Source organism: Microcaecilia unicolor, chromosome 1 (genome assembly GCF_901765095.1).
Source record: "Microcaecilia unicolor chromosome 1, aMicUni1.1, whole genome shotgun sequence".
Taxonomy (NCBI): domain Eukaryota; kingdom Metazoa; phylum Chordata; class Amphibia; order Gymnophiona; family Siphonopidae; genus Microcaecilia; species Microcaecilia unicolor.
Window position 1 is genome coordinate 534,459,046 of NC_044031.1, and position 13,168 is coordinate 534,472,213.

Sequence of the window (13,168 nt, forward strand, 5' to 3'; positions counted from 1 at the left end):
TGTGGACAATTTTGATTTGAAACAAATTACGTAAGGACCCACTCCCCAGTGCTGGTCATACTCTGGATTTCGCATTTGGATCTTGCAATTTTAATGGAGGTGGATTATTGGAAATGCTTGATATATAGGAAGTCTTGTGGTCTGATCATAGAATAGTGAAGTTTATTTTTATAGCTAATGTAGAGATAGAAGTGGAGGGATCTCAGGACTTGCTGATGGTGATGGTAAGATAGAACAGTTTGTTACTGTTATGTAAGAGCAATTGGGTTAGATCAAGGATCAGTTGACGTTGTTAGAAGAATGGGATCAGATCATGAGAGCCACATGGGGTTACAAGCATAAATAGGGTAAATCGAGGAAAGAGCGGTTTCAGACAAAATTATAGAGCATAGGAAAGAAAAAAGATGCCTGAACCAGCTATGGTGTATTAAAAAGCAGCAGGCTGATAGGTAAATTTAGTAGACAGGAGCCAATCAGTATTTCTCACTGATTAGGTGAACTAAGAGGAAATTTATTGCTGAGTGATTGCAATATGGAAATCATTCATAAGAACTGTTTAATGTATTGAAAAGTTTTACAGGGGGAGTTAAAGAGAAGAGATTGAATATGACATGAATTTCTGGCAGGTTTGGATGCTGAGTTCTTTATGAGTTTTTGGACAAATAAGATGAATGATGTGAGGACTGGGAGAGGTGGATGTTAAAGCAGTATGAAAATGGGATGATGAGTTTATGGATGAGGCATTGGGTTTTTAAAATGCATCTGAGAATATGTCTGTAGAAGACATGCAAGTCTTTATTCTGCACAGCTCATTACAAGACCCGACACGGGGCTGTATTTTGACAGAAAACACCGGTCTGCCTCAGGGGTCACTCACTCAAAAGAGGGTGTCTTATGTGAGTCTGTGCAAAATCAACTTTGTAGACAACCAGAACTGCTAAACTCTGCAGTATACAGCAAGGTGCTGTCAAAACTGCCAATTGTTTTTTTTTATGTGGCGGTTTTGACAGTGTCTTGCTGTATATTGCAGAGTTTAGCAGTTCCTGTTGTCTACAAAGTTGATTTTGCACAGACTCACATAACACATCCTCTTTTGAGTGAGCAACCCCTGAGACAGACCGGTATTCCCTGTCAAAACACAGCCCCATGCCAGGTCTTGTAATGAGCGGTGCCAAATAAAGACTTGCCTACTACCCGTTTGGCAGGCTTGTTTCATTTATACATGGGGGCTCCTTTTCCATTTTGTAGTTGTGTTGTAGTTATAGAAGACATGTTAAAGGTATTACCAAGACTGAATGTGAGAGTTTGTCCTTTTGATCTCTGCCCTCCTTGTTTTATGAAGAGTACCTTGAATCATACATTAAAATTGTTACTAATACAAAAGGATTGTTCTGACATCTTTGGAAGGAGGACAGGGAGGAATATCCCAATGGTTAACGCAGTGACCTGTAGTAGAACTGAGTTTAATTCCCTCTACAGCTCTTTGTGACTCTGGGCAGGTACATAATAAGTACTTGTATATAATATGTAAACCACTTTGATTGTATTTTATTTATTTATAAAGCAAAAAAGCCCGTTTTGCGAAAAATGAAATGGGCCCTAGCAAGGCTATTGTCTAATTGCCATTATGTTTTAAATTCTCCCCCTTTCCAAATCGGCATTTCTTTTTCTATTGTTTCCTCTTTGCTCCCCTGCCCTCCCCTCTCCCCTGCCCTCCCCTCCATCTCCACCAATTTCTCCTTTCTCCCCTATCCTCCCATCCATGTCCAGCAATTCTCCTGTGCCCTCTCCTCCCATCCATCTCCAGCGATTTCTCATCTCCCCTCCCCTCCTATCCATGTCCAGCGATTATCCCCTGCCTTCCCCTCCCATCCGTGTCCAGTGATTTCTCCTCTCTCCCATGCCCGTGCCCTCCCATCCCCTCCAGCGATTCTCCCCTCCCCTCCCATCGCATCCATGTCCAGCGATTCTCCTCTGCCCTTCCCTCCCATCCCATCCATGTCTAGTGACTCGCCGCAGCCCCCACCGGCCCCCCCCTTGTAAGCACCCAAGTTCCAGTTCAACCCTAGCCCTCACCTGCCCGCTCTCTTCTCCCACAACAGCCCTCCTTTCCTTCCTGACGCCCTGCCTTCAAAACTTTAATTTTACCTCAAGTCGCAGTGGCGCCAGGCTCAGCTTGCATCCAGCCTTCCCTTTCCATCCCTCTCAGTGTCCCGCCCACCCTCCTCTGATGTAATTTCCTCTTTCTGCGAGGGCGGTACACTGAGAGGGAAGGGAAGGCTGGAGGTGAGCCGATTACGTAGTCAATGACATATAGCTCATTTGCATATGGTTACGAACCCAGCCAGCCAGCCAGCCAGGGACACAGATTGACAAATTATTATATAGATTGGAATTTATTAACTGCCTTTATGAACAGATAGTCATAGAAAGGTAATATATCAAAGTCCATCCCCTTTCCCTTTCCTTTCAACCTGTTAGAATATTCAGGACTTAGACCCTTATTAAAACAAGGGTTCTTGGACCCAGCTGTTGGAACTAATCATTGTCCAATTTCTAGCGTACCATTTGTACCAAAGATTATAGAAAGAGTAATGGTGAGTCATTGGTTTTTGGAAGCTAAGAGGGATTTGATCAGTCTCAAGCTGAATATCAATAGGGACACAATACAGAAACAGTTTTACTGGCACTTTCAGATGACATTTTGAGGTCATTAGGTCAAAAGCAGGTGAGACGTCTAGTTTTTCTTAAATATGACCAGTGCTTTTGATTTAGTTTATCATTAGCTGTAATTAGGTCAGTGTGAACAGATTGGCATTATGTAAGTGCCTTTATCATTGCTCTGTGTATGCCACCTTCCATTTACACACTAAGTCTAGATTCAGTAATGGCAAAAAAATGAGTGCTGAGCACTATTCTATAAACAACACCCTGTGTTGGGTGCCATTTATAAAATAGTGCTTGGCCCTGGGATCTGTGCCCAATTTTAACAATTGGGTTCTCCATTTTTATCTGCTCCCAGTGGAGAGGAGCCACCACAAGACAATATCATAAAAAGACTATCTAACTTGATGCTTTTCTTCCTTCAGCTCTGACCACTCTTTCTTGCCTGTAGCAGTTCCCAATTCTTCCTTAATCTGTTCAGCTGCAAAAATAGTTCACTGGCTCCAAGAAACTTACTACTACTAATAATCATTTCTATAGTGCTACAAGATGTGTATACCACTGTACACAGGGCCGTGCCGATGCGGTAAGCGAGGTAAGCGCCGCAGGGGGGCGCCCACTCTGGAGGGCGCCACCGCGGTGCTTACCCTCGCCCCGCGCCACCGAGGACTTTAAATTACCTCGGTCGCAGGCTGCAGCAGCGTCGGTGAAAGCGCTGCCGACGTCTCCCTTCCCTTGCACTCATTGGTTCCCTCAGTGTCCCGCCTTCTTCTGACGTCAGAAGAAGGCGGACACTGAGGGAACCAAGAGCGTGGTGGGGGCGGTCCGCCCCGGGTGTCAGCGGGTGGGAGGTGCTCCGCTCCCGCTGCTCCCACCCTACCTTCTTTTAAAAAAGAAATCAGTAAAGCGGCGTGGCAGGCAGCGCAGCTTCGCGTCTGCCCTGCTTGTAAAACAAGTAGATCTCCTCGTCGGGCCTTCGCTCACTGGGTCCCGCCCTCCTCTGAGGTAACTTCCTATTTCCTCGAGGGCGGGACCCAGTGAGCGAAGGCCCGACGAGGAGATCTACTTGTTTTACAAGCAGGGCAGACGCGAAGCTGCGCTGCCTGCCACGCCGCTTTACTGATTTATTTTTTAAAAGAAGGTAGGGTGGGAGCAGCGGGAGCGGAGCACCCCCCCCCCCCCCACCCGCTGTCATCTCGACAGAGCTGGTAGTCGGGTCGGATCAGGGGTGCCCAGATGGCAGATGGGGATGGGGATGGGGATGGGAAGGGGAGCCCAGATGACAGAAGGGGATGGGGAGGGGAGGGGAGGGGAGCCCAGATGACAGAAGGGGATGGGGAGCCCAGATGACAAATGGGGAGGGGTGCCCAGATGACAGAAGGGGATGGGGGCCCAGATGACAGAAGGGGATGGGGAGGGGAGCCCAGATGACAGAAGGGGATGGGGAGGGGTGCCCAGATGACAGAAGGGGATGGGGGCCCAGATGACAGAAGGGGATGGGGAGGGGAGGGGAGGGGAGCCCAGATGACAGAAGGGGATGGGGAGGGGAGCCCAGATGACAGAAGGGGATGGGGAGCCCAGATGACAGATGGGGAGGGGTGCCCAAATAACAGAAGGGGATGGGGTGCCCAGATGACAGAAGGGGATGGGAGCCCAGATGGCAGAAGGGGATGGGGTGGGGTGCCCAGATGACAGAAGGGGATGGGGTGGGGAGCCCAGATGGGAGAAGGGGATGGGGAGGGGAGCCCAGATGGGGTCTGGGGCTGAAAGGGGAGGCCCTAATGCAAGGCATGTGGATGAAGGGAGCTGGAACTGGGGGCTGAAAAGGAGGGTAGGTGGGATAAGGGGGCTAGTACTGGGACTGGGGGCTGAAAAGGGACAAGAGCTGAAACTGTGGGGACTGGGGGCTGAAAAGAAGACAGGGAGAAGTGGCTGGGGCTGAAGCTCGGGACTAGTGAGAGAAAAGGGCTGCGTTTGAAACTGAGGGCTGAAAAGGGGACAGGGAGAAGTGGCTGGGGGCCGAAGCTCAAGACTGGTGGGAGAAAAGGGCTAGGGCTGAAACTGGGGACTGGTGGGATAGTGGGGCTGGAACTGGGGGCTGAAAAAAAGGGGCAGAGAGAGGGGACATATCCTAGATGGAAGGGGGAGTGAGAGGGACCTTGATGGATGGGAGAGGGAGGGCAAATGGTGGATTGAGCGGACAGAGAGAAAGGGCAGACAGTGGATGGAAGCGATAGAAAGGGCAGACAGTGAATGGAAGGGGGAGAGAGAGGGCAGACAGGGGCAGATGGTGGATGGAAGGGGCAGAGATAGAGGGCAGATGTAGATGGAAGGAGCAGGGAGAGAGGGCAGACATTGGATGAAGGGGACAGCAGAGAGGGCAGACACTGGATGGCAGAGAGAGAACAAAGACAGATGCTGGATGGAAGGAAGGAAGACAGTGAAAAGAAGATGAGGAAAGCAGAAACCAGAGACAACAAACTGTAAATAAAATATTTACTTTTATTTTTTTGCTTTAGGATACAGTAGTATTGTAGCTGTGTTAATAAATGTTTATAATAGGTAATCTTTTTATTGGACTAATTTTAATACATTTTGACTAACTTTCGGAGAACAAAACCCCCTTCCCCAGGTCAGGATAGGATACTGTAACAGCACTATACTGTATTGACCTGAGGAAGGATGTTTTGGCCTCTGAAAGCTAAATGTATTAGTCCAATAAAATGGTATTATTTTATTTTCTATATTTGTTTTATTTCTATTTGTTAATTTGTAAAGTGGTGATTGGTTCTTGTTAGTTTTTTTCAAATTTACATCTGCAGTCTTTATATTTTGCACAGTACTAGGGGACATTTTCTGTTTCTGTGGTGTTGCATTGTATGCAGAGTCTGGCATCTTGGGGGTTCAGTTTAATTTTTGTCTAAATAGCATTTGGAATATGTCCACTTTGAGAATTTACATCTGCTATCTTATTTTGCAATGTATAGCAATTTGTTTCTAAGAATATTGCTGACAATTCCTGTCAGTGTGGCAAGTGGTGAGCGATCATTTTCACCGGGGGGGGGGGGGGGGGGCGCCAACTGATAGTCTGCAGGGGGGCGCCAGAGACCCTAGGCACGGCCCTGACTGTACACATTATATGCAGGTACTTTCTCTGTCCCTAGAGGACTCACAATCTAAGTTTTTGTACCTGGAGCAATGGGGGATTAAGGGGCCCTTTTACAAAGCAATGGTAAGCCCAACACAGGCCGCCGGCAATAGTTCCAACTTGAGCATGTACGATTTGTGGCACACCAGAAAAAAAATGTTTCTAGCGTGGCACTAACCCGGTGATAATCAGGCATCACCGCACTCTGGCCAGTTACCGCCTTTTGCATGAGCCCTTAATGGGTGACGGTAAGTGTTCTTCGCCGCATGGCAAATCAGTAAGGTTATCTTACCGCATGGCCATTTTTGGGACGTCTTTTTTACCCAGTGCAGTAAAAAGGGCCCTGGCATACGGGAAAAATTGCCCCTGCCACTACCACAGGGCCCTTTTTCCCGTATCTTAGTAAAAGGACCCCTATCAGGGGGATGATGAAAAGCAAACAGCGGCACTAGAGGCTGTTAGCGCCATACTAGCACCGGCGTTTGCTACCGCCCAATGATCAGAGTCCCCGAGCGTGTGAGCCCTGTCCAGCATGCATTTGCACGCTAGCAGGCCCCCACTGTCCCCCCCAACAAAGGAAACCTGAAGACCCCCCCCCCCCCAGCGACAGGGGGCTGGAGGTCCGGTGGACCTCCGGTCCCCCCGACGAGCCCCCGGCCCTAGTTCAGGGAGGGCCCCCCCCCCAACTCCCCTCAACATTTCCAAAACAGTCCCTGGTGGCCCAGTGGGCGACCAACCCCCCCCCCCCCACCACCCGAGCAACAGGGGGGCTGAAGGTCCGCTGGTCCCCCTGACAATCCCCCCCCCCCAGGTTCAGGGAGGACTGGAGATCTGGTGGGTCTCCAGCCCCCTTAACCCCCCCCCAGCAAAGGGTCCCTGGTGGTCCAGTGATCAATCCGCCCCCTCCTCCCTACCTACCCCCTACCCCTCTACCTTTGTGGGTTGAAGGAGGGAGGTAGCCTGCCTCTCTCCTCTTCCTTCAACACCGCAAAATGGCAGCGCCCAGCCCTGCCTAGTGTATCCTTATATGGTGTGAAGCCCCGCCCAGCGCATCCCAGGATACACTGGGCAGGGCTTGGCGCTGCCATTTTGCAGCGTTGAAGGAAGAGGAGGGAGGCAGGCTACCTCACTCCTCCAACAAACAAGGTAGGGGGGTAGAGGGTAGGTAGGAAGGGGGTGGATTGATCACTGGACCACCAGGGGCCCTTTGCTGGGGGGGTTAGGGGGGGCTGGAGACCCACCGGATCTCCAGCCCTCCCTGAACCTGGGGGAGGGGGTTGGTCGCCCACTGGGCCACCAGGGACTGTTTTGGAAATGTTGAGGGGAGTTAGGGGGGCTGGAGACCCCCAGCCCTCCCTGAACTAGTGCCAGGGGATCGTCGGGGGGAATGGAGGTCCGCCGGACCTCCAGCCTCCTGTCGCTGGGGGGGGGGGGGGGTCTTCAGGTTTCCTTTGTTGGGGGGGGGGGGGAATGATGGCCTGCTAGTATGCAAATGCATGCTGGACAGGGCTCACCATTCCTCCCCAATGATCTGCAGACCCTAACGCCAGCTTATAGGGTTTGCCGCGGCCTGAATCTAGGGGGGGAATCGTCAGGGGGACCGGAGGTTCGCCGGACCTCAAGCCCCCGTTGTTCAGGGCAGGGGTAGTTGGGGCATGGTGGTCCCATGGACCTCCAGCCCCTATGTTTGACAGGTTTGGGCTTTTGACAGCCCAGACCTACTACTACTACTATTACTACTATTTAGCATTTCTATAGCGCTACAAGGCGTACGCAGTGCTGCACAAACATAGAAGAAAGACAGTCCCTGCTCAAAGAGCTTACAATCTAATAGACAAAAAATAAATAAAGTAAGCAAATCAAATCAATTAATGTGAACGGGAAGGAAGAGAGGAGGGTAGGTGGAGGCGAGTGGTTACAAGTGGTTACGAGTCAAAAGCAATGTTAAAGAGGTGGGCTTTTAGTCTAGATTTAAAGGTGGCCAAGGATGGGGCAAGACGTAGGGGCTCAGGAAGTTTATTCCAGGCGTAGGGTGCAGCGAGACAGAAGGCGCGAAGTCTGGAGTTGGCAGTAGTGGAGAAGGGAACAGATAAGAAGGATTTATCCATGGAGCGGAGTGCATGGGAAGGGGTGTAGGGAAGGACGAGTGTGGAGAGATACTGGGGAGCAGCAGAGTGAGTACATTTATAGGTTAGTAGAAGAAGTTTGAACAGGATGCGTAAACGGATAGAGAGCCAGTGAAGCAACTTGAGGAGAGGGGTAGTATGAGTAAAGCGACCCTGGCGGAAGACGAGACGGGCAGCAGAGTTTTGAACCGACTGGAGAGGGGAGAGGTGACTAAGTGGGAGGCCAGCAAGAAGCAGATTGCAGTAGTCTAAACGAGAGGTGACAAGGGTGTGGATGAGGGTTTTGGTAGAGTGCTCGGAAAGAAAGGGGCGGATTTTACGGATGTTGTAAAGAAAGAAACGACAGGTCTTGGCAATCTGCTGGATATGAGCAGAGAAGGAGAGAGAAGAGTCAAAGATGACCCCAAGGTTTCGAGCTGAGGAGACAGGGAGAATGAGAGAGCCATCAACAGAAGTAGAAAACGGGGGGAGTGGGGAGGTGGGTTTGGGGGGGGAAATGCGGGAGGATTGTGCTGAGTGCATGCTCAGGCACAATTCTCCCGCACTTCTACCCCATGATCATAGATAATTGCGTGCTTAAATTTGCATGCAATTATCTCTTATCATAGGTCTAATAATGCCCCACGCTGTTCCAGCGCTATTTTTGGAGCGCTCTTTGGAACAGGGCAGGGTTTTCATCATCATCTCACTGTGAGTGACTTGTCCAAGGTCACAAGGAGTTGCAGTGGGAAATGTACCCAGGTTGTCAGGATCAAAAGCCTGCTGCACTAACAGTTAGGCCACTCCTCCACTACCTACTGTTCCTTCTTTTTATTGATCCACCCTCCCTCATAAAGTCTACCCTGGCCTCTGCTAGCAGTCTTTCTTTTTGAAAACTATAATAATCCTATAGTATCCTCTTCCCTTCTCCTGCCCTCACTTGCAACTTCAAGGTGGAAAAGGAGGAGATGCTAGGGCAGTTTGTGGTTTCTTTTATCAAATTAGCAACCAAAAGATCAGTCTATCTGACTCTGTCTGATTAAAAGACACGAGCTCCACAAGTCAGCAAGAGACATTATTTTTGTGATAAGCAATAGAAATTAAAATTCAATAATTTTTAGCTGCATGTTTTCAGAACTTTTTGCCACTAGAGAGTTAATTTGCAGATTTTATATCCAAAAAATAGGTAGATAGAAATAATTCATTTCCAAATTCTGCTTATTTTTTCTTTTTTTTTAATGGGTTATTAGTTTGACTTCAAAGAATAAGGAAAACTACAGTATTTGTTGGTTCATGTGCATCATCTCAAACCCTAGCATGCTTAGCATTCTTTCCAAATGTTCAGCTGTACTGTTTGTTCCTCCATGTGCTTTACTGTTTTCTAATGTTCAGAACGTTCATTCAGGCTTTAGACACAAGAGGGCAATACTACATTATTTTCTCAGGCTTGAAAGGGATTATAATAAAACTTACCAGGTCAAATCAATAATTTACCTAGGCCATGGAGCAAATCCATATGATTTTTCCATCTACAATTGACACGATCAAGATATCACCAGTATGGCATCTTGTTGCGCATGAATCTTTTATACCACTGTCAAGTTGTGAATACTTTGCTCTCTTGTAGACCTTTGGTAATGAAGTCCTTGGTTATACTAAGTGGATCATTCCTATTGCAGTGGCCATGTCTTGCTATGGTGGACTGAACTCCTCAATTATTGCAGCGTCTCGGTACAGTATAATAAACAGAATCTGTAAATGGTGGAAATGTGTGTATTTGGTAGCTGTGTCATTTAAAAGAAATAATTATCATAACAGGTGCTACCATAGTTACAATACCAAATGCAAATCTATATGTTGTATTTCAGTTTTCAAACACTCAGCGTTTAGCAAAAACTATAATATACTATGTTTATACTGACTTTTAGCAGACACTATTAGATTGCCAAGCTCTGTCAGCATTCACAATAACAGAAAAATGCAGAATGTCAGTGGGTATGCCCCTAAGTGGACCACAAGTTGTGAAATATTCATTCTGAAAAATGTTTCAGTCTTTTACTGTAAACTGTGATGATTTGGGGGTTATCTTCTACATATGTGATATATGAAAACTCAAGCAATACAATAGCATTCTCAAATGAATAATATGGCATCACATAATCAGCACACCATCACCATTAGTATCAATATCTTTGAAATAGGTGTTGGCACACATGATGTACACATCACTGCTCCTTTAAAGGAAATATCGTACCACTAGGGAGACAAAATTATATTTGAGGGCTGAGTTTAGAAAGAATTGAGATGCCCAGCTTGTTAATGAACATAAGAAAATAAGAATAGCCATACTGGGTCCATCTAGCCCAGTATCCTGCTTCCAACAGCGATCAATCCAGGTCACAAGTATCTGGCACAAACCCAAATAGCAGCAACATTCCATTCCACCAATCCTGGGGCAAGCAGTGGCTTCCTCCATGTCTATCTCAATAGTAAACGATTGACTTTTCCTCCAGGAATTCCTCCAGTATTCTCATGTAATTTAATTGATTGTCCCCTGGTTTTTGTACTTTTGAAAGAGTGAATAATTGATTCACTTTTACCCCTTCTACACCACTCAGGATTCAGTAGACCTCAATCATATCCCCCCTCAGCCATCTGCTTTCTAGCTGTAAAACCCTAACCTCTTAAGCCTTTCTTCATGAGGGGAGTTCTATCCCCTTTAACATTTTGGTTGCTCTTCTTTGAAACTGTTCTAATTCTGCTATATCTTTTTTGAGATACAGCGACCAGAAATGAACACAATATTCAAGGTGAGGTCTCACCGTGGAGCGATACAGAGGTATTATAATATTCTTGGTCTATCCCTTTCCTAATAATTCCTAGCATCCTGTTTACTTTTTTGGCTGCCGCAGCACACTGGGCAAAAAATTTCAGCATATTGTTTCCAATGACACCTAGATATCTTTCTTGGGTGTTGACTCCCAAGGTGCAATCTAGCATCAAGTAACTATGATTTGGAATATTCTTCCCAATGTGCATCACTTTGCATTTGTCCACATTAAATTTCATCTGCCATTTGAATGCCCAGTCTTCTAGTTTCCTAAGGACTTCCTGCAATTTTTCACAGTCCGCATGTGTTTTGACAACTTTGATTGGTTTTGTGTCATCTGCAAATGTAATCACCTCATTTGTTGTTCTGACTTCCAGATCATTTATAAATGTGTTAAATAGCTCCGGTCCCAGTACAGACCCCTATGGCACTCCATTGAGAAAAATGGCTATTTAACCCCTCTGTTTTCTGTCCAATAACCAATTTCTAATCCACAAATGCACATTGCCTCCTATCCATTTATTTTTTAATTTTCTCAGGAGTCTCTCAAGAGGAACATTCTGAAAATCTAGATATACTACATCAACCGGCTCACCTTTATCAACATGTTTATTCACACCTTCAAAGAAATGAAGCAAATTGGTGAGGCAAGACCTCCCTTGGCTGAACCCATACTGACTCTGTCCCACAAGTGTTGCCATACTGGAACAGACGGTCCATCAAGCCCAGCATCCTGTTTCCAACAGTGGCCAATCCAGGTTACAAGTACATGGCAAGATCCTAAAACAGTACAATGCTTTATACTGTTAATCCTAGAAATAAGCAGTAGATTTTCCCCAAGTACAACTTAATAATGGTTTATGGACTTTTCTTTTAGGAAGTTATCAAAACCTTTTTAAAGCCCCACTAAGCTAACTGCTTTTACCACATTCTCTGGCAATGAATTCCAGAGTTTAATTACATGTTGAGTGAAGAAATATTTTATCCGATTTGCTTTAAATTTACTAATTTGTAGCTTCATTGCGTGCCCCCTGGTCCTAGCATTTTTGGAAAGAGTAAACAAGCGATTCATGTCTACCTGTTCCAATTCACTCATTATTTTATAGACCTCTATCATATCTCCCTTCAGCCATCTTTTCTCCAAGCTGAAGAACCCTAGCCGCCTTTCCTCATATGGAAGTTGTCCAATCCCCTTTATCATTTTCGTCGCCCTTCTCAGTTTTGTTTTCCATTCCTTTCCTAATAATACCTAACATTCTATTTGCTTTCTTAGCCGCCGCGGCACACTGTCCAGAGGGTTGCAACGTATCATGAAAGATGACACCTAGATCTTTTTCCTGAGCAGTGATTCTTAATATGGAACCTTGCATCATGTATCTATAGTTTGGGTTCCTCTTTCCCACATGCATCACTTTACACTTGCTCATATTAAACGTCATCTGCCATTTGGATGCCCAGTCTCCTAGTCTCGTAAGGTCCTCTTGTAATTTTTCACAATCCTCTTGCGATTTAAGAACTTTGAATAACTTTATGTTGTCAGCAAATTTAATTACCTCACTAGTTACTTCCATCTCTAGATCATTTATAAATATGTTAAAGGCAGCATTCCCAGCACAGACCCTGGGGAACCCCACTATCTACTCTTCGCCACTGAGAATACTGACCATTTAACCCTACTGTGTTTTCTATCTTTTAACCAGTTTTTAATCCATAATAGAACACTACCTCCTATCCCATGATTCTGCAATTTCTTCTGGAGTCTTTCATGAGGTACTTTGTCAAATGCCTTTTGAAAATCCAGATACACAATATCAACCGGCTTACCTTTAAACCATGTTTGTCTATGTGTTCTGTAATTGTTTCTATATAATAGTTTCAAGTATTTTGCCCAGCACTGAAGTCAGGCTTACCAGTATATAATTTCCCGGATCACCCCCAGAATGCTTTTTAAAAATTGGCGCTACATTGGCCACCCTCCAATCTTCAGGTACTATGGATGATTTTAACAACAGGTTACAGATCACTATCAGCAGATCAGCAACGTCATGTTTGAGTTCTTTTAGTACCCTGGGGAGTATGCCATCTGGCCCAGGTGATTTATCACTCTTTAACTTGACAATTTGGTTCAGTACGTCTTAGAGGTTCACTGAGATTTCTTTCAGTTCCTCTGCATCATCACCCTTAAAAACTATTTCTGGTACAGGTAGATCACTTACATTTTTTTTCTGTAAAGACTGAAACAAAGAATTCCTTCAATCTCTCAACTATGGCCTTGTCCTCCCCGAGTGCTCCTTTTGCTCCTTCATGATCTAATGGTCCCATGGATGCCTTCTGCTTTACCTGAAAAAAGTGTTACTATGAATTTTTGTCCCTGCAGCAAGTTTTTCTTTATATTCTCTTTTAGCCTTCTTTATCAGTGCT

General features: G+C 46.1%; 1 protein-coding gene across 2 annotated transcripts in view; it reads left to right on the forward strand.

Moving 5' to 3' along the window:
- Positions 1-13,168, forward strand: part of SLC7A13 (solute carrier family 7 member 13) — a 109,297-nt gene that overhangs the window by 78,293 nt on the left and 17,836 nt on the right. For both annotated transcript variants that reach the window (XM_030216319.1, XM_030216311.1), the window contains one exon: positions 9,545-9,648. In XM_030216319.1, coding sequence (XP_030072179.1) covers positions 9,545-9,648 — 104 coding nt within the window. The remainder of the gene's footprint in view (positions 1-9,544; positions 9,649-13,168) is intronic.